The 24,416-nt window shown below is 41.6% G+C and overlaps 1 protein-coding gene across 1 annotated transcript in view; it reads right to left on the bottom strand.

Moving 5' to 3' along the window:
• LOC145418266 (uncharacterized) overlaps nucleotides 1-24,416 on the bottom strand; it is a 481,506-nt gene that overhangs the window by 146,505 nt on the left and 310,585 nt on the right. The window contains exons 10-11 of the mRNA XM_080286710.1: nucleotides 4,744-4,815; nucleotides 3,562-3,633 (exon numbers count right to left, since the gene is read on the bottom strand). Coding sequence (XP_080142836.1) covers nucleotides 3,562-3,633; nucleotides 4,744-4,815 — 144 coding nt within the window. The remainder of the gene's footprint in view (nucleotides 1-3,561; nucleotides 3,634-4,743; nucleotides 4,816-24,416) is intronic.

The raw sequence follows: 24,416 nt of genomic DNA, 5'->3' as shown, positions 1-24,416 counted from the left end.
GCGTTGTGGTGTGGATGTGGATGTGATAGGAAGCGTTATGAGGAACACACTGAGGTGGTTTGGCCATGTGGAGAGGATGGAGGGTGAAAGACTGACGAAGAGAGTGTATGTGAATGAGGTGGAGGGGGGAAGAGGGAGGGGGAGACCGAGGATGAGATGGAGAGATGGGGTGGAGTGGTATATGTAAAATGGGGGTGTGAGTTGGGAGCAGGGCAGTGAAATGGCGGGGGACAGGGCGACTTGGAGGCGATTTGTTTGTGGCCACCCCAAACGGCATTGAGGCGTCTGGCAATAGATAGATAGATAGATAGACAAACATGATATCCAAAAATCATCTCTGAATGCAGACAGGTCTGTTCTGCAGAGGTTAGTGATCAGCTATTCAACATGAAGGGATGCTGATCTTGATATTATATTGAAGCATGAGCTGCTCCCTGTGCCTTATCACTGGCACAAACATATAGAAGTCTGAGAGAAGGGAAAAATTATAATTATCCTGATGGATGACTTGATGAAATGCATCATCTGTAGTCATGAATATAAAATCCCAGAAATTGCTACTCTTGTCATTGATGAACAAGGTTTAGACCAATCACTAGGAAATCCTTAAAATCTTTATGCAGGAACATTTGATGAATTCTCGAATATTTTCAATGCAACTGTGTTTGGATATGGTAACCAATTTCCTAGAATAGATATTGTTTTTTACAGGTATGACCAAGTCACCATAAATGAAGGTACAAGAATTAAAAGGAAGAAAGGCAAAGTCATCCGTAGGGTAATTGAAAATGATGATGTGCCAGTACCCAATGACTGGGATGGCTTCCTTAGTGACCGCCAGAACAAAGCAGATCTGGCCAATTTCTTGTCTCAGGAACTGATTGCAAATGCGCTAGCAGATAAATGCATTATCACAGCTGGTGGGCTAAAAAAATGTGGTGATGTGCTTAGCAACCAGGCAGATATTGGCACAGATGATAATAGAAGTGCACATGAGGAAGCGGATACGCGAATCATTCTTCACCTCATGGATACATATTTTGATACTGTTGCTGTTTGGTCCCGTGGCACGCATGTGCTGTTGTTGTTTATGGCCCATAATCCTACGATAAATAAGGAGACAATAATGAAGCTGGAACTCCTAAAGCTCTAGAATATGTACCAGTGAATGACACAGTATTATCTTGGTACTGCAGCGATATGTCTCTGTCCTTGTTAGCCTTTCATGCTTTGACAGGCTCAGACACCGCATCACACTTAGATGGGCATATAAAATGGACAGAATTGTCAGCATTCACACGTCATCCTGACCTATTACAGGGACTTAGAAAGACCCATCAACACCAAACACAATAGCCCATGAGGAAAAATTCATCTGCGTTTATATTATAATGATCCGATTTCTGTATTTTTTTGTTTGTTTGTTGGATTGTTACTGTAACACAGCCAAAATCTCTGTTTTTGAAAATCCTTCAACCAATGAGGCTAGAGCCCTAACCTGCATAGAATGCCTACGATTTTGCATACTAATGCAATTTTGGCAATGATTCTTGAATGAGGTACCTGTAATAACGACAAAAAATAGAGAATGTCATACAGTAGATTTGGAATCGGCACCCTTGAATTATCTTATTTCAACTGTGTGACTAATTCTACTCTGAAATGACTTGACCTATATTGCTTATCCAAAATCGACACCTGAGCAGTTTTATCAAGCTTTTTTATTCTTATTATGGCAGATATTTCAAATGGAATGGGAAAAAACATATTCTTCATGTGAAATTAATGTTTTAAGACTAATTCCTGAAGTTATATATAAAATCAGGAATGAGAAAATAAGAATTTCTCTTGGAGCTGAAAGCATACAGGACTATGTGGAGAGGGGACAACCGTGATGGTTCGGGCACGTAAAGAGGTCGGGACAACAGCGCTACCCAAAGGGCCACTATGATTGGACACCAGAAGGTATTACGCCGCCTGGAAGACCTTGAACCCGATGAAAAGATAACATAAAACACGCAGTACAAAAGAAGGGAACACAGCTGGAGGAAGTGGAGGAACAGCAGCTCTATCAAGACCGGCGCTGCTGGAGGTAAGTTTGTGACACATGACGACTGACAAGCGAAGTCTTACCTGGCGTCTGATGAAAGGTGAGAAAGTGAGAAACTCCTTGAATTTGAGCTGTTCTTTTATTTTTGTTCATGCAACCTCCAGACGATCTTAAGTTCAGCAAGAGGTATCAGGCCATAAAGGGATTATTGGTGATACTGTCTATCCACGTCACTACCAAGTCACTACAAAGGTTAACAAAACCGTCTGGAAACAGCGATATTAAAATACAAAATGTGTCAGCGGACTGAAGGTGTTAATACTTTAAGCACTGAAGGTTTTCCCTATACGGAATGGAGTCGACTCAAGATATCAAGGAATTTCTAAAGACATCACCATATTGGCAAGAGTGCGAGTCGTATGCTTGTTAAATGTGGTGTCAACAGCAATGGTAATTGTAACAGTTAATTCTTTCATTACTAGATGTAATTTCTGCTTTAATCTTACCACCAGGTAATTTGGTCAGCTCAGGAGAGGCTTCTTGAACTGAACGGTTTATATTATAGGCCACATTAATCCCCTCGCGACTATGTAATTATGTAACGCGTTCTCATAAACTGAATGGTATTTACATTGATAAAAACGAAAATAACATCGTTCAGAAGAAAGGAGTAAAGACAACTACACTTGTTTTAAGAGTAACAGTAACATTTATACTGAGTAACGCTGGGTGGTAACCATATAACCAAATTATGGTGCCTGGTGGTATGGTGGGTAATTTAGGCGCTCCAATCGGATTGAGCCGGTGCAGGCTTACAATATATCCAAGGGGTGGTGGGGGTTTATTGGTCACATAATGCTAATCGGGGATGAGTGAGGCTGGTCACTCATCTTAAATGCCGGGGACCAACTTGCCTAGCCCAGAGCTCCTACACTCCTCATGGGGCAACACAGAATTGGCTGATGATGATGATGAACATTTATAGAATTAAAGTAATAACTAGTGTTAATGGTAATAGTACGGGTATTCTGTACTCAGCATTAGCGGTGACAGGACGAGTATGCACAGAAAAATCAAGTGTAGAGAAGGGACCCGTTGCATTCAAGGTTTCGCCAAGCAGGCTTCTTCGGCAATGACCTGAGGAAGCCTGCTTTGCTAAACGTTGAATAAAACGAGTCTTTCTCTGCATTTGGAGTTTCTGTACAAGGCATTCATCATCCAATTATTTTTGTCCCACCAGAAGCGTAGGGGCACGGGATTTGGATACACACTCCCGACATTTAAGGAGCTGGTGACTAGCCTTTCTGTCCCTAAGTGGTAATATATGAGGAATAAGTCTCAACCATCCCTTGGATGGCCTTGGAGCGCTATCATCAAACGCCATTTCGTTATGGGGTCATCAACCAATGTATCAAATGTTCTCCTGGATTACAAGAAACTATTTGGCCTTTCTCCCCGTGTAACCGCCTCAAGGTGGCTACAGTGGTGAGACGTAAATGTTTTATACTTACAGGTCAATCAGCTCGCTCAGCTCGCTGAAGGCTCCAGCCTCGATCACTGTAATGCGGTTGTGACGTAGGTACCTGTACGGGAAGTAAGGTTGATGGTAATACAGATGACAGTTGTAGTAACAATGATAGGTTTAGTTACTGATTGTTGTGGTAGTGATAGTTATAGTCGCGGTAATAGTGGTTGTGGTGGCAATTGTTGTGTTGGTGATCGCTGTGGTGGTGATAGCTGTAGTTGTGATGGTTTTTGTGGTGGAAATAGTAGTGGTAACAGATGTCGTAGTACTGATAATTGCAGTGGTGATAATAGTTGTAACAGAGGTGACAGCTGCAGTAGAGAATTTAAATTGTTGTTAGTTGTGCTGGTGACACTTGTACTGGTGACAGTGGTAGTAGTAGTGATGGTTGTAGCAGCGATGGTGATACATGTAGTAGTAGCAATTCCTGTAGTAGTGGTGGTAGTTGTAGTAGTACTGATAGTTATAACAGTGGTGGTCACTGTAGTAGCGAGGATAGTCAGAGAAATGATTATAGATGCTAGTAGGATTGATGATAACTGTAATACTGGAAATAGCTGTAGTTGTGCTTGTAGTTTTTAGTACACGAAATTGTTGGTGGTAGTGGTTGGTGTTAATAGAGTAACATTTAAAATCTGCACATATAAGTAGGACTGTATAGGAAATACAAGACAAATGGTGCATTGTTAAACAAAGTGAGCGAAGGTGTTAGCAACCACACTAGTTTTGACGATCAATGATAGAAATAAGTATTTTTAGAAGTCATCAGCCTGCCTTCCAGATTATAAAGTTTAGCAAGCTACAGAACAGAAAAATCAGACATGCTCCACAACACGCTCTAGATATTACCGTAAAAACAGGGAGATTGTCCATGTTTAGACATTATGGCTGGCGGTACACGTGATTGATACTTGTAACATTGAATCATCATGGAAAGGAAGTTCAAGATCCGTTTGAGTTCACTGTCCCTTACTGAGGACAAGGAACCATAACAAGTTAATAACAGTAATTATTATAATTCACAAGTGATTCTGAACATTCTTTGGGTGATTTTGTGTCTGTGTTTGATATGTACTTGTCAAAATAATTACTCAAAATGTAAACATGTTATTTTTTCAGGTGTAAATGAAAGAAGAGGCAAATTTTCTGGTGCGTGTTTTTAACTCACAGCGACTCGAGTCCCGTGAAGCCTTTCAGGGACTCTGGCGTCAGTTCCTCCACCAGGTTGTGCTCCAGGAACCTATGGAAAGCACGAGGACAGAATAAGTGTGACTAAAGTTAAGAATCGCCTACATGAAGCTATCCTACAAAACCTTAAATACATTCAGTTCTAGAAATAATAACAATAATGATGTGGAACTTCCTGCCATTGTATTAATCACAAAATAATCGAAAGCTACTGATTTTTTTTGTGTCCGACTCTGGGCAAACGTTTCACAGCCCGTTGAGGCCCAGCAATCCTCTTACGTAAAACACATATACACCTCCACATGCCACCACTCCGGTGCTATCACCCACAATATTGGAGACATGCTAGAGCTCATACAGAAGTGGTGTTGGTATTAGCGTGGATATTTTTACATGTTGGTGGGTCTTATGGTAGATCAGTGAAGTCTGTTTTACTTTACTCAAATCCTTAAACAGTTCCCTGTCCCAGCCAGGATTGGAGACCACCTCTCTACCGATACGGCAAACGCTACTTGAAAATTCAGGAAAAAAAAAAAAAAAAAACTTTTAATAAAATGAACTCAGGGTAACTGGAAAACTTAAGGAATTTGTCGGAACCCACAGGCCGAGCAGGGGACCGATTTTTCATGTTTCGAACATTTTTTTTTTTTTTCTAACTGAAGAGAAACGTCAGAAGCACCTGGCAATGCAATTTTGAGCTTCCTAGACCCATCCTTTGCTGCATGATGAAGCTCAGAAAGTGCGCATTTTTACGCAGATGATTTCAGTCACACCTAAGTATTGCTGTGATGAAATAATGCACATTTTTTTTATTACGAAAAAGCATTGTCAATGGTGGTGAAATGGTGTGAAGTTACTAAATATGTGTATTTCCAAGTTTATCAGTACGTAATATGTGAGGTATCAATAAAAAAAATAAATAAATAAATTACGAATTTAGCGTTTTTCGATGAATATTGTTAATGGTAGTTTTTTTTTTTTTTTTTTTTTTGTAGTCTGGGTGGTGGAGTTTAAGGGAAAAGGGAGGTGAGGGATTACACTTTTAGACCTAAATGAAATAAAGGTCATTCCTTCAGTGTACAAGCTGAACAGTGTTAGACGACCTGCGATTTGCACCTCGCATGTGATGATTAGCAGGAAGGGAAGGGAGGCCTTTCCGCCCACCAAAACATCACGTGAACACAGCAAACGTTGTTGTAATGTTAATGCAAGGCAAAAAATCTGTAAAATGATCCAAACCAGTAAAACAAACCTCAGCAAATATGTAGAGATACAAAAAAATTATTTTTCTCTTATTTTCATATCTTATTTGTTCATGCCTGTATTAATTTATAATTCGTAAATGGGGTGGTTGTGTGTGTCATATTTTCTATCTCGGTTGAGATAATGGGTGTAACTGTGTGTGTTTAGGAATGGCCACAATTGAAAATCGGACATCACTCATCATGGCAGCAAGTGTTGAACTGATAGATGGGGTATGTGTGGGAGTGTAGTGTAGGTCAATCTTAAGACGTCTGAGATGTTCGTTCACTTCCCAAAATTTTTTGCACTTTTCGACAAGTCGTGCTGCACTGACACCGGCGGCCAAGCTACGGTAAAACGTCGTTCGGCGCCAGAGGCCACGGAGGGGTTAACTCTTTGAAATCACATGTGTCAATAATACTGGACAAAACATTGCAAGCCAGTTGACAATAACATGTGCCTCAACACTAACCCTTTCAGTAAGAGAGGGATTTTAAATATTTATTCTCCAACTATCTTTTAATTACATTAGTTTAGGACTGGTCTAAAAATGTTCCTTTCTAATCCTTTGAGGAAACGAGACATTTTCAATATTATATTCTTGCTACCGTCATATGATCTTACTCTGCGAAATACTGGTCTACTTGTATATTCGACAAAGGATTTTTCAAAGGAACATCAACCATTCAACTCAGTGAGTTTCTCTTGATGGCTTTTACACTGTATTCCTGCTGCTTCCAGATGATTTGAGGGGCAGCGCTGCTTCCTCACTGGACTAGAACGTATTTTTGATAGACAACATTATTTATCACTTTTCCTTTGCCGTGTGGTTCGTATATAATGCATTTACTGAACTGTTAAGTCTGAAAACTTTCCAGTGATTATGTTTTACCTCAACCGTCAGCTTAGCCATGGCAGCCGGCAGTGGTGGGCGTCTGGAGGGTTCGTCTGCTAGTATGGGTGCTCAGACGTGGCACAATAACCAGTTTTGAGAAAAAGAAAAAAAGTTCATGTTGCCCCAAGCTTCATAACCAAGCTGGCGACAGAAATGAAAATTATGCTTTTGATTTTTAACCATATTCCTAATTTTTTAAAGAACATTTATTCCCGGTGATCATAGGATAGTCTCTGGTGGCAAAATAGCTAATGAAGTTTGCATGTAATTCCTATATTTGAATAATATAACGTAAGGGATATAAAATAGTCTGGGGACAGCAAGATACAACTTAAAAATATGCATCTGGTACAGGAATTAGTCTCGAAAGTCCGATGATAATACTTGTTTTATTGCTTCTACCTCCAGATTATTTTCTTTTGTTCATGGGAGACTTTTTCCAACCGGTGGGGTTCCATTCCTTTCTCCTGCCTTCCTGCCCTGGTTCTCTAATGCCACTGCTTTCCCTCCAGCTTCCCTGTATTTCACATTAATTTCGTTTCTGTGTCACTCCCTCCAACCTCTCCTTTCCTCCAACAACACATCTCTGCCCCTCATTCAGTTCTTCATTCGTCTCCGTTTTTCATTTTTCCATTCCTCCTTCCGACTCTCATTAATCTCTAATTCCTTCCATTTCCCGATCTCTCTTCCATTACTTTTCGTGGCTTTTTGTCCCTAATATTAACGTTCCATTTATTTTTTTCTTTTAGATATTCTTCTAGGCAAATCATACTAATACTCACCTTCAAGACCCATGGACGACGTTTATATTTTACTGTTGCTGCTGCCAGACGATTTACCGTAGTTTAGAACACACTTGTGAACGGACTATTGAAATCTATATTTAACCTCACCAGTGAAGAAGGTTTCAATGTGTGCTGAATGAAATTGTCTGAAAGTAGGAAGGAAAATAAAAATCTCTGCCTTAATGATAATCATAGGAAGGAATAATGAAAAAAAAAAAAAATAACACCAAGCCAAAATATGGCTATATGGCACCAAGGTAGAAGGGAGACGGGTAGATAATTTTATTAAATGTGTGATATGAAGTGCAGTAAGAAAAGTGATATTATTGGAAATAGAAACAGTGGGAGAGTCACCGAGGAAATCAGTAAGTTGTGGGGGCCGATGGAGTGAGGAAAGGAAGGGGAACGCTGCAAGATGTTGTTGGAATGCAGACGGGCAATCAAGAAAAAGATGACGGATAGTAATAGGGCAACCACAGTGTGAGCAGGTGCGCTGAGGATCATGGCTCATCAAATGACCATGATTTAGGTAGGTATGATCTAAGCAAAGACGAGCAAGGATTGTTTCCCATCGACGATTGGCGTGGGTTGATGTGTGCCAGGGAAGAACAGAGGCATTAACGATATGAAATTTGTTGTGAACCTGCTGGTCCCATGAGGATTGCCAACGATCATGGAAGAGGCGGGTTAGAAGAGGGAAACAATCAAAAGCCTGACTGGGGCGGAGGGAGGGCCCAGAGGAGGAAGCAGCAGAGCGTGCCAACGAGTCAGCCTGTTCATAACCTGCAATTCCAATATGGCTAGGAACCCAGCAGAAGCGAACTGACTATTTCTTACCAGAAAGAAGGAACAGCCACTCCTGAATCTGGGTGATGAGAGGATGAGAAGAAGGCATGGTGTGTTGGGAAGTGAGTGCACTGAGAGAATCGGAGAATACAACAAAGGTGGAAGAAGAGAACCTCAGAAGATTTTTTCAGAGCAAAAAGAACAGCATACAGTTATGCAGTAAGGATACTGGTATTGGAGGGAAGCATACTGTGAAATGTGGAATCAGGGAACACAACAGCAAACCAAATACCATGACAAAATTTTGAGCCGTCAGTAAAGATACGTGTAGCAGAAGAGTGACAGGACATATGTTCGAGAAAAAGGGAGCGAAGGGTATCTGAGGGAAGAAAAGACTGAACACGGGAGAAAAGAAGGGCAGACCACAACAGGAGGCAGAAGCCAGGGTGGTAAAGAAACTGGAGGTAGTGGAAGAATAGGAGGAAGGGTAAAATCAAATGACTGAAGGGGAAATGGATGAAGGAGGTGGGATGCCAAGCGAAAAGAGCGTTGAAGAAGGCTGGGAGGGCGTAGTAATATAATTTGTAATGAACTGATGGAGACATGTATAGGACCTGACAGTGAGAAGAGAACGACGATAAAAGAGGATGGAAATGCCCAACTCAGCACAAAGACTTGTAGCGGGAGTCGACTGAAAAGCACCAATAGCCAAACAAAGACCATTATGATGAACGGAATCTAGCTTTTCAAAGAGTGCGAGAGGAGCCAGAAGAATAAACCTGGGAACCATAATCGAGTTTGGAAAAAATAAAGGTGGAGTGAAGATGAAGAAGTGTGACGCGATCAGCATTCCATGAACGATGAAACAGCATCTGTAGCAAACGAAGACAATGAAGGCTAGAAGACTTGAGGGAAGAGATATGTGCATTCCAATTTAACCAAGAGTTAAACGTGAGGCCAAGAAATGTGGTAGAGGATTGGTAGGGAAGATGAATGTTATATAAGTACAGAGAAGGCTGTGGTATGGTTCGCGAACGATTAAGCAGTACTGCACAGGACATAGAGGCAGAAAAACGACAACCATGAGTAGCAACGCATGTGGAGGCTGTATCAATGGCGGACTGAAGAACGGATTAAAGTCAAGGCAGCTCAGAATCCGCAGTGTATATTGCTAAACCATCAACATACAGAGACGCCGAAACAGGAGGGGATAGAAAAGAAACAGTGCCATTTATAGCTACAAGAAAAAGGGTATTACTAAGGATGCAGCCTTGGGGAACACGTTCATGCTGGGTAAAGGCACAGGAAAGGTGGTCCCTTAGACGGACACGAAAGGTCCGGCGGGAAAGAAAATTTGAAGAAAAACACCCTTGTTTTCATGCAGACCAAGGGAGAGAAGGCAACGAAGAATATCATACCTTCATGCCATATCGCAGGCTTTTTCTAAAGAAAAAAAGACGGCAGTGACCGACTGGCAGAAGGAAAAAGCAGAATGGATGAAATGTTCAAGTTTCAGATGGTGATCTAAGCTGCTGCATGCTTTGCTATACCCAAACTGTAAGGGAGAAAGAAGACTACGGGATGCAAAGTGCCACATGAATGTAGTACTGACCATCTGTTTGAGCAATATACATGAACAGCTCGTCAGGGCCATTGGACGGTAACCTTGAGGATGGTGTCCAGATTTACCAGGTTTATGAAACGGGAGGATGATCACTAAACACCAGTCAGAAGGGAAGAAACCTTCAGTCTATTATAAACGGCCAAGAGAAAGGATGTGGCTTGTGAAGAGAGGTGTTTTGACATAGCACAATGAACACCATAAAGTCCCTCACTCGTGTTCTTGCAAGATTTAAGTGAAGACGATAATTCACAAAGAGAAGAGGGAGCATTAAGAGCTCCATCATCTGACAACATAAAAGAAATCGGTAAGGATTCAGACTCAGATTTAAGGTGATGAAACTCTTGAGAGAGATGAGACCAAATACTAATGAGACTAAAATAATTACCTAAGGCATCTGCAACTAAGGAAGCATCGTCTATAGACTGGCCATCGATATGAAGAACCAGGACTTGGGGTGGGATATGTTTGCCTGTACGAAGTCGGGACCAAATTGCTGCAGGAGGCGTATTTACAGAGATGGAAGAAATATTGTCTTTCCAACTAGAAAGTTTAGCCTGGCGAATGGTACGACGGAAGGCAGCAGAAGTTGGCGAAATATAAGAAGGCCATGAATCCAATTAGGGGTGAACTGTTTAAGGCAAAAACTTCTCCAAGCAGCACATTTCACATGGAGAGATTGTGAACATGCAGGAGTCCACCAAGGAACACATCTGGCAGTTGATGGTCGTGTATCACGGGGAATGGCAGTGAGGGCAGCACTTAACACCTGGACAAAGAAAAAGGACATATTTTGTGGAGACGAAAAAGATGAAGGAGGAAGCAGGGGCATTGTAAGAGAAGAAAATAACTCCCAGTCAGTAGCACGGAACTGTCAACGTGAAGGACGAGGAGGAGGCAAGAGAGAGTTTAATGGTGACATGATCACTAAACTGAGTGTCTTCTAATACCAACTAATGAAAATGGAGAGAAACTGATGGGGAGCAAAGGGACAGATCCAAACAAGAGAGGAAACTAGTGCGATCAAAGTGAGTAGGGGTGCAAGTGTTAAGGATAAAAAGATCTTGAGAAGAATTAAATTGTTCTAATAAACGTCCCCTAATGGTGATCATAGAGTCACCCCACAGGGAATGTTGGGGGAGGCAGGGAATGAAAGAACGTGACAAAGTTAGGAAAATCCAGAGGAACAGAAGAAGAGAAATTGAGAGAACTACAGTGATCCACCGATGGAGAAAGACACAAGCTGAAGTATGAGGGATAGAAAAAGAAATAGGAAGAGGTTCAAATGGGGACATCAATGTGGATAAGAAGGGCAGTGCCATTAAAGGTAGGGATTCAAGAAAGGTATAACCAGGAATAGGAACTGGGTAAGTATGAAGAAAGGGTTCTTGAAAGGAGATAAGAAGAGGATTATGGGAGGAAATAAGAAAACGAAGGTCCTTACGATGAGTACGGAAGCCTCTAATCTTCCACTGAAGGAGTGTCAGAACTATTGAAAATCAAGTGTGGGAAGAGCACAAAGACTGCTTACGGCGCTGAGGGAGAGAGTATCCAGGAGGCATAGGTAAATCGAGAACGGAAGAGATCGGGGAAGATAAGGAGGATGTAGAGATCATAGAGGAGGCAGGTGGTTGAACAGAGAAAGAATGAGAAACAGAAGAGAGGGGAAGAGGAGGTGCTGGAGAGGTAGAAATGGGAGGGGAAGTTGTAGGAGAGGTGGGAGGAATGGGAGTAGGGAGGAGTGAGGAAGGGGAGGAATGTATTTCTGCAGAGGCAAGGTAGGCAAGGAAGAGGTACAGTGAAGATAACTGATGGTACTTTGCAGAGATTATGCTTCCATAGGAGAGGACAAAGATTAAGTGTGAGCTGGTGGTATAGTATTCTGGTCCTGTTGTTTGAAGGAGAGGGAGCACTCGACATGTTGTATAGGCTGAGTAATAGAGGAAAGGGGGAAGAGACCAGGAATATGAGATGGAGAGGATACAACAGCATGTTTGTGTTTGCTAACTCGAGGAGAAGGTGAGGGAGGAGAAGAACGGGAGTACAGAGTATGAGGGGGTGGGGTGGAGGAAGCAGAACGAACAAGAGAGCGAGAAGAAGAAGAGGAATCAGGAAGAGAGGGAAGATTGGCAAAATAATATGAGAAAGGATTAGAAGTGGAGACACCGGACGAGCTTGATTCTTGTTATATGGAGTAAGTCTAGTCATGCGGCCATAGGAGATGCCAGGGGAGTGCCTCATGCGACGTGCCTGACGACGAGCTTCGGGGAGGTTAAGTTCCATTTCCCACATGATGTGAGACACTTCTGCTCCAAAAATGTAGGTGGGACATTTACTGTAGGAGGCTGTAGGTTGGCCCCCACAGTTTGAACAGGACTGGAAAGTAGACATGCAGGTGGATGCTGGGTGTTCAGCTTGTGAGCAGTTAGGGCAAATAGCTGTAGACTGGCAGCATTTTGCAGGGTGTCCAGATTCAAAGCAGGAAGTGCACTGACAAGGAGGAGGAATGTATTCCATGACAGAAAGACTGTGCCTCCAATAATAATGGAGGAGGAAAGGTCATGGGACTCAAAAACTATCCTGGTGATGTTCGCTGGTTGTTGGCGGCGTCCTTTGGGAGGGAGTGTGTAACATTGTACTGCAGGATTTGGTGATGCTGTTCTGGGAGGATGAGTTTTACGTCCTCAGCACATTCGGAGAAAGGCCTGCTTCCAAAAGAAATGTACGAGGGATGTTGAACAGTACCAGTCGTGGAATTCAACTGAACATCTGGAAAAACAGGGACTGGATTCCCTGATGAGTCCACTAGTGTTTTGACCATCTCTGCTTGTGTAGCATTCTGGACTTTGAGGAGGCGAGAGCCGTTCGGTCTTACAGAGAATGTTGCATCAGAACCAAACTGCCGTAGCAAGGAAAGATGAAGTGATAGATCATTCGTTTGAGAAGGAATATTAAAATACTGAGACCAGTTCTGGGGTTCCAGAAGGGAGGTGGTCAAATTAGAAGTAGGGACTCGGTAAGTAGTATAAGGATGGAACGAAGAAGCTGAAGAAATAGGGTGGATAGACAGAGGGAGGCACGGTGGTAGATAAGGCACAAGGGTTACTATGGATGAAGAGCAGGTAGACGGAATAGTACATGGAAGGGACTGTGAGACAGGAGCTGGTGTATATGAGGAGGAAGAAATAGGCAGGAGAACGTGATAGACCTTGGAGAAGTACCTAGGGGTGAAGCCGGAGTCATCGTTGGAGTCAAAACATCGGCAGAACCGGTGAAGGGAGACCCAGAAACCATATCCATAATTACTCTTAGGAAGGAAAAGGCTCATTGTGACTGTCGATAAAGAAAGGATTATTCTGGGTGGAACGCAGAGTCTAGAGGCCCAGCCAACGACCCCAAGTAGGGATCAGGCTCAAAGTATGCACTTCCTACCTTTTCCTTGAAGGTACAGCAACACCGTGTGGGAGATCTAGGTCCTCCAGCACAATGATGGGCCACCGGCTATTGGCCGAGAGTCCTACCACAAAGCAACAGCAACTCCAGATCCGAAAGCTGCTGCTTAGCAGCAGTTCCACCCCTACAGATGTCTACCTTTGCAAAGGTCCACACACTGGGGTAGTGCCGAACCACCATGATCACTACAATTGGCCAGACCAGTAGCCCACAGGCAAACCCTTACCTTTCCTGTTGCAACTTACTCAAGGTCACTGATGAGAATTTTGATGAACGTGGAAAATTCCACTCTATTTAATGCCAAAGATAGAACAGAGATGATGGGAGAGAAGGAAAGAAGAAGCAATAGTAGAAGAAAAGTGCCTTGCAAAATTAGTTGAGGCAGCAACAGGGACCCAAGGAGAGGGGAGAGGGCAGAGCAGAGTGGAGATGCGAGTGCGACATCCAGACTCCCACACACTACTGGAGTTCATTAAGGCACCCTGCTATATCTCCCCTACACATCAAGTCCCAATCGACATCTCCGAAGCCCCCCCCTCCCCACGACAACAACGAGCAAGGAAACAGGGGGGAGTGAAAAGAATAACATTATTCTCTTCAGGTCCCCGTTCCCCCTTCCGTTGTCCTTTCTATTCTTCATTCAGTCTTAACACCCAGCGATTGTTTCTCATTTAATTTTAACCTGAATTTATTTTTTTCCAAATTGACAGGGCCTGCAAAGAAAAGTCGTATAATTATTAAGTCTCAGGCACCTATACTCACTTTCTGGTGAAAAAAAATTTCTGGACTTAGATGGAGAATAATCTCGAAGATGAAAAGGTTGATGGTGAAAGAATTAACACTCTCGGTTCCAGTACTCACACTTGGCTGAATAATTTCGTCTGGCGTTAACGTCTAGACCATTAACGGGTTAACGTGTCAAATAAAGAAATAAACATGCAGGCAAGACGTACTGGTAATTTATGCCTCCTAAACCCACAGCAATACAACCTCTCATCTTCCCACAGCACTCCCAGGGCCATAGACTCCATGGTTATACCAGACTCACTGACACCTCTTTTTTATCACCTCACTTTTGTATTTGGTATGTTATCTCTTTCATTACATTGCCAATGTTTTAATCATAATCATATATACAACCATGCTATCTTAAATTAACTTGGAGCGAATCTTTAGTCGTGAGTGGTTTAATTAACGCTGCTTTATGTCGAAAGGTCTCCCTAATATTAGCTAAATAAAATTATGGTATGTTATCAATGAATGAAACAAATACATGTTCGGGGCGAAGAGGTTATTAGTGTCCCGCTGCTTATTTACAAACTCAATGCGTTAAACAAACAGGTGTCAATACGATAGATAAGAACAGCAAAGTGTGCTCTATCCGTCCTTCATCTAGTCCTTTTGTGCTCCATCAGGAGCGTAGGAGCCTGGGTTAGGCTACTCAGTCTTGACCTTTAAAGCAAGGGTGGCCAGTCTCACTCTTCCCTGAGCAGCATTATGTGGGCAGTAAAGCCCACCACCCCTTGCATGTAAACTTTACGGACTCCTTTTGGTTGTAGTGCTTTAATGTACTAAACCCCAGGTGTTATTTGGTTATGTGGCTACCACCAAACGTATTAAATGGTTTCCTGAATTAGAACCATTTGGCTCTTAATACAGTGCAGTTACCTTAAGGCTGCACTGCACAGTGAACTGTGAGCACCTTCACCTATCACCAGTAAGGTGTTAGTAAACCTCCTTGTCCCTAGAGCCATACTCTCGTCAGCTTAGGAGGATTTTTACTACTTCATCCTTTCCAATTTGCTTTGTACATAAATTCTTAACTATTCTCTTGTACGTAGTTTGTCCTTTTGATGTCGACACAGATTACGTAAATAACATACAAGGTGGTAAGGTAGAGGTGCTACACGGTATTCGAAGTTAACGAAAATACTACCCAAAGCATTTTCATAGCCCTTACAGCCTTTCTAGGCTACTCTCTCTCCCTCACTTATAGCATTTCTCATATTTTCATGGTCTCCACCATATGTTGGAAACCTCTTTGTATCAGAATCTTCTGTGGTCCTTGCCTTCCAAACACTTACCAAACTGAAAGCCATTCCTCCGTTTCTTCACCAGTTCACGACAAACTTGATGCATTTTTTCCTCGGGTGTCGTGGAGTTTTCTGACTTTTTGAAAATGGTATATAAGTGTGTTTTCTATTAGGGGGAAGGAGACCATCATCCATTTCCTTAGGTATGTTAGGCAACTTAAATTGCAACTCTTCTTCCGGTCTCCTAGGAGCATTCCAAGCCTCTCTTTAGCCTTTTAGCCCTCCTTGAACACGCCCCTTCTACTTATAGCATTCATAGTCTTTAATTAGCCAGTCAAATCCACCTAGCATAATACCAATCTCCTGATATCATCTCAAGGCTCTTCCTAACTCTTCCCCCTTCAGTCGTCTCCTCAGAACATTCCCAGCCATTTTTACATATTCCACCCCTCTAGCCCACTCCCGCTATACTCATAACATTCTTTGCACTTCTCAAATTCTCGTGGCCCATCAATCCCTCTTCTAGTCACCTAACCATATTACTTGCCTCTTCCTAGCCCTTCCAGCCTAATAACCTATTCATAGTTTCGTTAGGATAACCCTTTAGCATCTCTTTACGACCTCTCCAGTCCACCTAGCCCTCACTAGTCCCCTTGCCAACCCTTATCGCTCCATCCCATCCACCAATTGCTGCTTCCCATCTTCTCTGGCTCCTTTCCTACTCCTCGCAGTCCATTGCTAGCTCACCTTGCTACTTCCTTGCTCCCTCTCAGCCCTCAAAGACCCTATAATCCCCGTCAATCCTCTCAGCTCCATTGCCTTACTAGCCCTTTCCAGTCTCTCTCTCTCTCTCTCTCTCTCTCTCTCTCTCTCTCTCTCTCTCTCTCTCTCTCTCTTCCTTCCTGGCCCCTTCTTTCCCACCACTCTTAGCCCCCGATATCTACTTATTCCCTCATCCCCTCGTAAGCTGCATTTTTACTCGTTTCTTTCTTATCTATGTCATTATCTCATGCTGACAAAGGTTGAAAAATCATGTTCACGAAAACATTATTGGGTCATATACTGACATGAGAAGGTGCTAAGAAGCGGCCTTACCTGACGGGAATACGAACCGCCTTCCCCGCCGTTGATAGCTCCTTTCAGACCCATTAACCCCTCTCAGCTTCACCCTGGCAACACTTCTAGCCCTCTCCCAGCCCTCAAATACCCTTTCCGGTCCCCCTTCCCCCTGGTTAGCGGCCCGACTTTCTGCTTACCTCTGGCCATTTCTCCTTCTACCTCTCACCTGGGGCCATTTTCATATGATTTCTTGAGCCGAAGTTTTGTAAAAGATTGTTTATTCACATTTTATCCTCAGTCATACAACTACCAAACACGCCACAATGAAATGAGAGTAAGAAAAAAATATTTCAATAAAGTTAGCATTAAAAGTGACTTATCTTGTAAATAGGTCAGGACTAAAATCAAACTCATGGCCTCGACCCCGCAACGCGTGCCAGCTGACGTCATAAGTATAGTCTCCCTCCAGTCGGCAAGTGTCTTCGTAATGCCTTTCAGTCCGATGGCGTCTTTTTACATGTTAATGTTGCTGCCTTGAGACTAAGAAAAAAACATAAATAATTACTTTTTATGTAGCAATAATTCTTCCACCTGATAAGAGATACAAATAAGATATACTCGTATGTCTAATGAATATTGCATGAGCCTGGAAGTAGAAGACAAAATGTCAGAGTAATGTAATTAGTGTAGATGCAAAGCACCAGCAGGTAAGGAGGAAATGAAAAGTTTGAAAGCTAGTAATAAAAAAAATGCACAGATAAATCCTCAAAGGTCACTTAACAAATTCCACAAGATGTTGAGCAGATAAATTTGTGGAAGTACAGTATACCTGACCAAACATTTCATAAACGCCTGTAGAAATATCATTATAAAAAGCATATGTACAAAATAATCCACTGTAACATATCCTTTGCATTCAGAAATATTCATGCAGTTATTCATCTGTAACTCAGTACCATCATCATCATGCCCCACTTTACAATATGGTGAAATAGTGTCCAGAAATAGAGAAAATATTATCATTGTACTTCTCAACCGGTTAACACTACTATATGCCTCAGTCCTTACGTATTTCATGCACGAAACATTGATTTTTTTTTTTTATTGCATTGGCATACAAGTATATATCGTTATCTCCAGAATACACCCTGTATTTGCATGAGTTCTCAGACTCAATCTGTACATAAGGTAATATATATATAAAAATTAGAGCTCCACTTATGTTACAATTCTGATTACGTGAAGACGATATAAGAAAGAAATAAACAAGTAAACACTAAAGAAAGAAGATTGTATAAAGGAAAAATGTAGGCTTAATAGAAAATGTACGAGATGGCCTTAGAAGACAATGGTAACCCTACCACTGACGGGGTTAATGAAGCCTGTAATAAGCCTATGAAGTTTGAGAAGTTTTTCCTGACATAAGAGAAACAGTCCTGATATAGCAAAAATAAAACTTACAAAAATTGTCATGAGAATGCAAAGTTTTTGGAGAAGAAACAGCTTTGTTACAACTCTACTGGGATGTAAGTATGCAGTATTTAAGAAGACTTTAAACTACTGCGCTGCGAAAAGGGGAAGGTTCAAATAGAGTAATTAGAGTTAAACTTGATTAGGTTCAGTAGAGAGAGACAAATAAACAGGATAGTTCACTAGAACAATCGTTCTGCTGGTGAGGTCATTAAATCTGTGGCGTCGTGGGTACCCGATGAACTGGTACTGAAGATGCATCTCAATAAGCGATTGTTTTCTGCTCATTTGTCCTTTTTTTGTTATACTTTCATTCAAGTATGGATTACATGGCAGTGCAAAGAATAGTTATTTTATTTTTACGCAGAAACTACACTTTTGTGAAAATATTCAACGATGGAATTGAGACAGATATCTAATGCAATTGTTTCCACGGATGATGCTAGGAACCAAGAATATACTTCACTGTAATGCTTATACCCGTCCCGTTTTGACATGGGACTCTTCAGTAGAAAAACTAGCTTTAATTACCGGCAGCACCAATTGTACCCGAAATAATTATGTGAAGCCATGAAGTAACTGCAGGCAAGGCTCATCATATAATGCAGAACAGTGAGAGACAGCGGTATATTATAACTCATTCTCCCTCATTCAATTAAGCTTAATAAAGCTCACCAATATCAATGTCCTTAACATCTACTCACCCCAGAAGGGTTGATGTGCTGCAGTAATAACTAAAACGAAAACCAGCAAAGCGATCCTACTAGTAAGAGTATATAAAATTTGCCACTGAACAACACATGTCTACCTTAAGTAGTGCAAACCTTTGTGCACAGTAACTACTAACACTGTACAGTACATGCCTAAATTTGTATTTTATTGCCACTTGTGTACTCTATAAGTGGAATGTTAATAACTACTTGTGACCTGGGTATTTTTATTTAATATCAGAATTGCGATCAGTGTATTTAGAGGGATTGGGGAGCGAGGGAGAGCCTTCTATACTACCCTAATCTTCCTGTAGTAGTCTGGTTACATTTATAAAGAAACTGCTTAGCATAAGTCAAAAGGCCTAGTGGATATATATATATATATATATATATATATATATATATTGTTACGGAACAGAGAAAGATAATGTACACTTTAAGTGAGAATACTAAAAATCACTACTGTCCCGTAAAGTTCCAGGTTCAAAACAAAAGAGTTAGGTAAAATTACAAGTTAAAGTTTAATGCACAAACTAACAACAAAACATTCAGAACTCATAAGGATAATGTAATGGCAAATAAACAGGTTAAATATATGGTTAACTGCAATAGCCTCTATTAACACGAAGTTAGGAAGAGTAAATTTATCTAAGTCAGCCCTGATAAAATGAGATACCAGATAATACTCAGTGAATGCCAGATAAATTATTACAGATACAAACTATTATCAAAAATGACTGACACAAAACCCAACACCAATCACAAAGACCTCACTAGGCCTAAGAACCAACCCTATGCTACACAGCACAAGAAAAAAATACAATAACACTTATACTCAAATCACACACAGCTGCTAGATGTTTGGAGATTTCTTGAGCACTCACAATAATAATATCTGTACAGGGGAGGACAGAGATGTGAACAAAATGAGGAGCAGATCTAAGTGGCAATGATGCAGAGACTGAGCTCATTATATAGGGGCCAGCAGAGCTTGATACAACTTGTAAGGAGGACGCACAAATGAAGCCATGGGGACAAAGAGTTGACAATCCTGGTCTGAACTCCAGAAATGACGACTTACTCTACTATAACGGTAGAAGGGGGGAACTGAGGCAGAACACGCTCGTGATCAAACATGCAGCATACTGTGCATTAAAATTACACAAAGGATGATGAAATCATAGGCTATGTAACACCTCCCCACAAAGAAAAAAGAAATTTACAAAGGAAATTTCTTATTACTCTAAAACAATCTGTATATGGCATTACAGACCATGCAAAGGTCTTTCCTAATGTTACAAAACATGAGATCTCCCTAGCACGTTCAGTCATAGGTACTTGCCAGTATCCCTTTAACAAATCAAACTTACTTATGTACCTAGCCTTTCCGATCTTGTCTATGCAATCTTCCACACGAGGGAGAGGGTAAGTGTCTGTTTTGGTTATCTGATTAACACGTCTGTAGTCGATGCAAAGCCTCTGTCACCCACCTGGCTTAGGGACTAGAGTGACAGGAGAACTCCACTCGCTCTGACAGGGCTCAGTCATCTTGTGGTCCAACAGGTAGCCAAGCTCCTTCTGGATGAGAGGAACTTTCACTGGGTTCACACGGTAAGGAGGCAGTTTAATTGGCTTTGCGTCTCCAACATCGACATCATGCATCAACACAGTGGTTCTTCCTGGAGTAGCACGGAACACTTGCGGGTACTCCTGCAGTAATGCCGAAAACTCCTGCCTTTCCTTGGGAGGTAGATGAGAAAGCTTAGTCAGGAGATCATTCATGATATCAGGATTCTTCCCCAAACTATCACTCAGGCTCATGCTGCATGGGAGAACTTCACTTGTAGACTCGGGTGGAACAGCTACAGTGCAGACTGGATTATTTTCGTCCCGCCTGTGATATAACTTTAGCATGTTGATGTGACATAGTTGCTTGCTCTTTCTACGATCTGGTGTGGCGATGACATAGTTGACATCACTGAGTTTCTTCTCCACGAAATAAGGGCCACTAAACTTGGCTTGAAGAGGTTGCCCATGAACTGGTAGCAGAATCAAAACCTGATCTCCTGGCTGAAAGTGGCGTAACCTGGACTTCTTATCATACCAAGTCTTCATCTTCTCCCTGAGCAGCTCCTAAATTCTCTCTCGCCAGCTGTAAAGCAGTGGACAGCCGTTCTTTGAACTTCATCACATACTCCAGCAGGTTGACGTCATCTTCCTCCGACAGCCAGCATTCCTTGAGTAACTTAAGGGGTCCTCTTACTTCATGGCCAAACAGTAGTTCAAAAGGTGAGAAGCCCAGTGATTCATTTGGAGATTCTCTTGCGGCAAACACAACGAATGGAAGACCTTTATCCCAGTCTTTCTGATGTTCCAAACAGTATTTCTTGAGCATCGATTTGAGTGTTTGATGATATCTCTCCAACGCTCCTTGGGTCTGGGGATGGTAAGCTGAAGACGTGATCTGGGTGATGCCCAACTCTTTCAGAGACTGCTTGAAAACATTTGACATGAAATTACTTCCTCGGTCTGACTGTACCTCCTTGGGCAGACCAAACTTTGTGAAGAATCCTAGCATTTCCTTAACCACGTTCTTTGCTGAGATATTTCTAAGTGGAATGGCTTCAGGATAACGAGTAGCCATATCAATCATGGTCAACACATAAGAAAATCCTGAAGAAGTCTTAGGAAGAGGGCCCACAATATCCACCAACACACAGGTGAAAGGCGCCTCAAAAGGAGGAATGGGAACTAGAGGTGCAACCTTTTCGGTCTGATTACACTTCCCCACAACTTGACAGGTGTGACATGACTTACAATACCAGGAAACATCCCTGAAGATACCTGGCCAGTAGAAGTGTTTCAAAATGCGTGCCACAGTCTTCCTCATTCCAAGGTGTCCTGCCAAACTGGAATCATGAGCCACTCTAATGATATCCTGCCTACAAACACGAGGGATGACAACTTGATGTACAACCTCCCATTCACAGTCGGCTGATGCTGTTGGGGGTCTCCACTTCCTCATAAGTACTCCTGACTTTACATAATAACAAGTAGAAGCACCGGCTGACTCTTCTTCACTGTAAGCAGAGTTAGCTAGACCTTTCAACTCAGGGTCAGCAACCTGCAACTCAACCAACTCTTGACGAGACAAATTATCAACACTACGGGGTACTGCCTCATCTGGTGAGTGGTCCAAATTAGCAAGAAAAGTGTCAGCTAGGATAACATCATCATCATCATTATCCTCTAAATCACCAGTAACTTTAGACTTAGCCCTAGTGACAGCACATGCAGGGAACACATCAGGGACATCACAATCCTGGGACGCAGCCACTGGCTCACTAGACAACTGAGGAGCTGGACACACTTGACTTCCACCAATATCATTTCCAAGTAAGAAAGTTACACCTGACATTGGGAGTGTCTCAACCAACCCAACCATAACGGAACCATTAACAAAACCAGACTCTAAATTCACTCTGCACAGAGGGACAGGGAAGTAATTATTCCCTACACCTTGTAAGATTACAGTTTCATCAGAGGAATTAACATTAGAGCCTAGAACACTGGTCAGCATAAGGGATTGGCAAGCACCTGTATCACGATATATTTGAACTGATTTCCTATCATTACTGTCCAGAGGACTGACAAAACCATCAGACAGAAAATTAGCACATGAACTCTTGAGAGTGTCACCCACGTTACTGCTCAAAAGAGGAGCTCCATCATGAGAATTTAAGTTACCCCTCAAAGCAGGTTCAATTAACTCAGTTAAAGAATTATGGGAACTCTCAAGAGTGGACACTAGACCAATTGACTGAATATTTAAAGACTCCTTTTTGTTCACATCACGCTGTCTCCTGAAACATCTCTCCGTAGTATGACCAAGCTTACTACAATAAGTACATTTACTTTTCTGAAATCTAGAGGTGAAGCTGGTATTTACTTCCTGAAAAACATCATCCTTATTCTCTCTCCTGTTACCTGTACTCTGAGTAGAGGCAACGTACTTACTCTCAGCTTTCCCTTTTTCTTTAGTATATCTCTTGTGAGTGAGAACATATTCATCAGCTAAAACTGCAGCATCAGACAAATTATCTATTCTTTTCTCATCAAGATATTGGCTTACATCTTTATAAATACACCTTTTGAAGTCCTCCAGCAAAATCATCTGCTTAAATTTGTCAAAATCAGAATCCACATTCTTAGAATTTAACCACTGCTCTAACAAATCTTCTTTGATTTTTGCATACTCAACATGGGATTGCTTATCTTGCTTGTAAGTTGTCCTAAATTTTACTCTATAGGCTTCAGGAACAAGCTCATAGGCCTTAAGAATCAAGCTCTTAACTACATCATAATTATCAGATTGATCCTGAGGCAAAGATGCATAAGTTACTTGAGCTTTACCGGTGAGAACAGTTTGAAGGAGTACTGGCCAATACTTTTTAGGCCAATTAAAACCTGTAGCTACCCTCTCAAACAACTGAAAATACTTTGTTAAATCAGATTCATTAAAAGGAGGGACAAGTTTAACATTTTTAGCCACATCAACATCATCAGAGCTAGATGATCCAGTTCCACCTTGTTTCATGCGATACTCATGGTCTGCCTGAATCCTGGCAAGTTCAACTTGTGCCTGAGCCTGTATCTGTGCCTCCTGAATCCGAACCTGAGATTCCGCCTCCTTAGCCTGAGACTCAGCCTCCTTAGCACGTGCTTGAAATTCAGCCTCCTTAACACGAGACTCCGCCTCCTTAGCACGAGCCTCCTGCAGGGCTAGCTGTAACTTAGCTAATTCAATCTGCGTTTGCTCATTTGGAGGAGTTACATTAAACAAACTTTCATTAATCATTTCAACAATTTGATCTTTAGAATGATGAGAGCGAACTGCAATTCCCAATTGTTGAGCAACAAGCTTAAGTTCATTCTTTGTTCTGTTTTCTATATCACACACTGTTTGCACATTTGACAAAAAATCTTTGGCTTCATCAAGTGTAGAAATAGTATCCATCATGAATATATCACAGTCACAAAATATCAAAGAATATCCTTATGATAATATCCTGAATATCCTGATGAGAGGTCGCCAAATTTATGTTACGGAACAGAGAAAGATAATGTACACTTTAAGTGAGAATACTAAAAATCACTACTGTCCCGTAAAGTTCCAGGTTCAAAACAAAAGAGTTAGGTAAAATTACAAGTTAAAGTTTAATGCACAAACTAACAACAAAACATTCAGAACTCATAAGGATAATGTAATGGCAAATAAACAGGTTAAATATATGGTTAACTGCAATAGCCTCTATTAACACGAAGTTAGGAAGAGTAAATTTATCTAAGTCAGCCCTGATAAAATGAGATACCAGATAATACTCAGTGAATGCCAGATAAATTATTACAGATACAAACTATTATCAAAAATGACTGACACAAAACCCAACACCAATCACAAAGACCTCACTAGGCCTAAGAACCAACCCTATGCTACACAGCACAAGAAAAAAATACAATAACACTTATACTCAAATCACACACAGCTGCTAGATGTTTGGAGATTTCTTGAGCACTCACAATAATAATATCTGTACAG

Source organism: Coenobita brevimanus, chromosome 113, assembly GCF_032717465.1.
Source record: "Coenobita brevimanus isolate Jiangsu-jjx chromosome 113, ASM3271746v2, whole genome shotgun sequence".
Taxonomy (NCBI): Eukaryota; Metazoa; Arthropoda; class Malacostraca; order Decapoda; family Coenobitidae; genus Coenobita; species Coenobita brevimanus.
The sequence above is the reverse complement of the archived record's forward strand: the minus strand, read 5'-3'. Positions and strand labels throughout refer to the sequence as shown.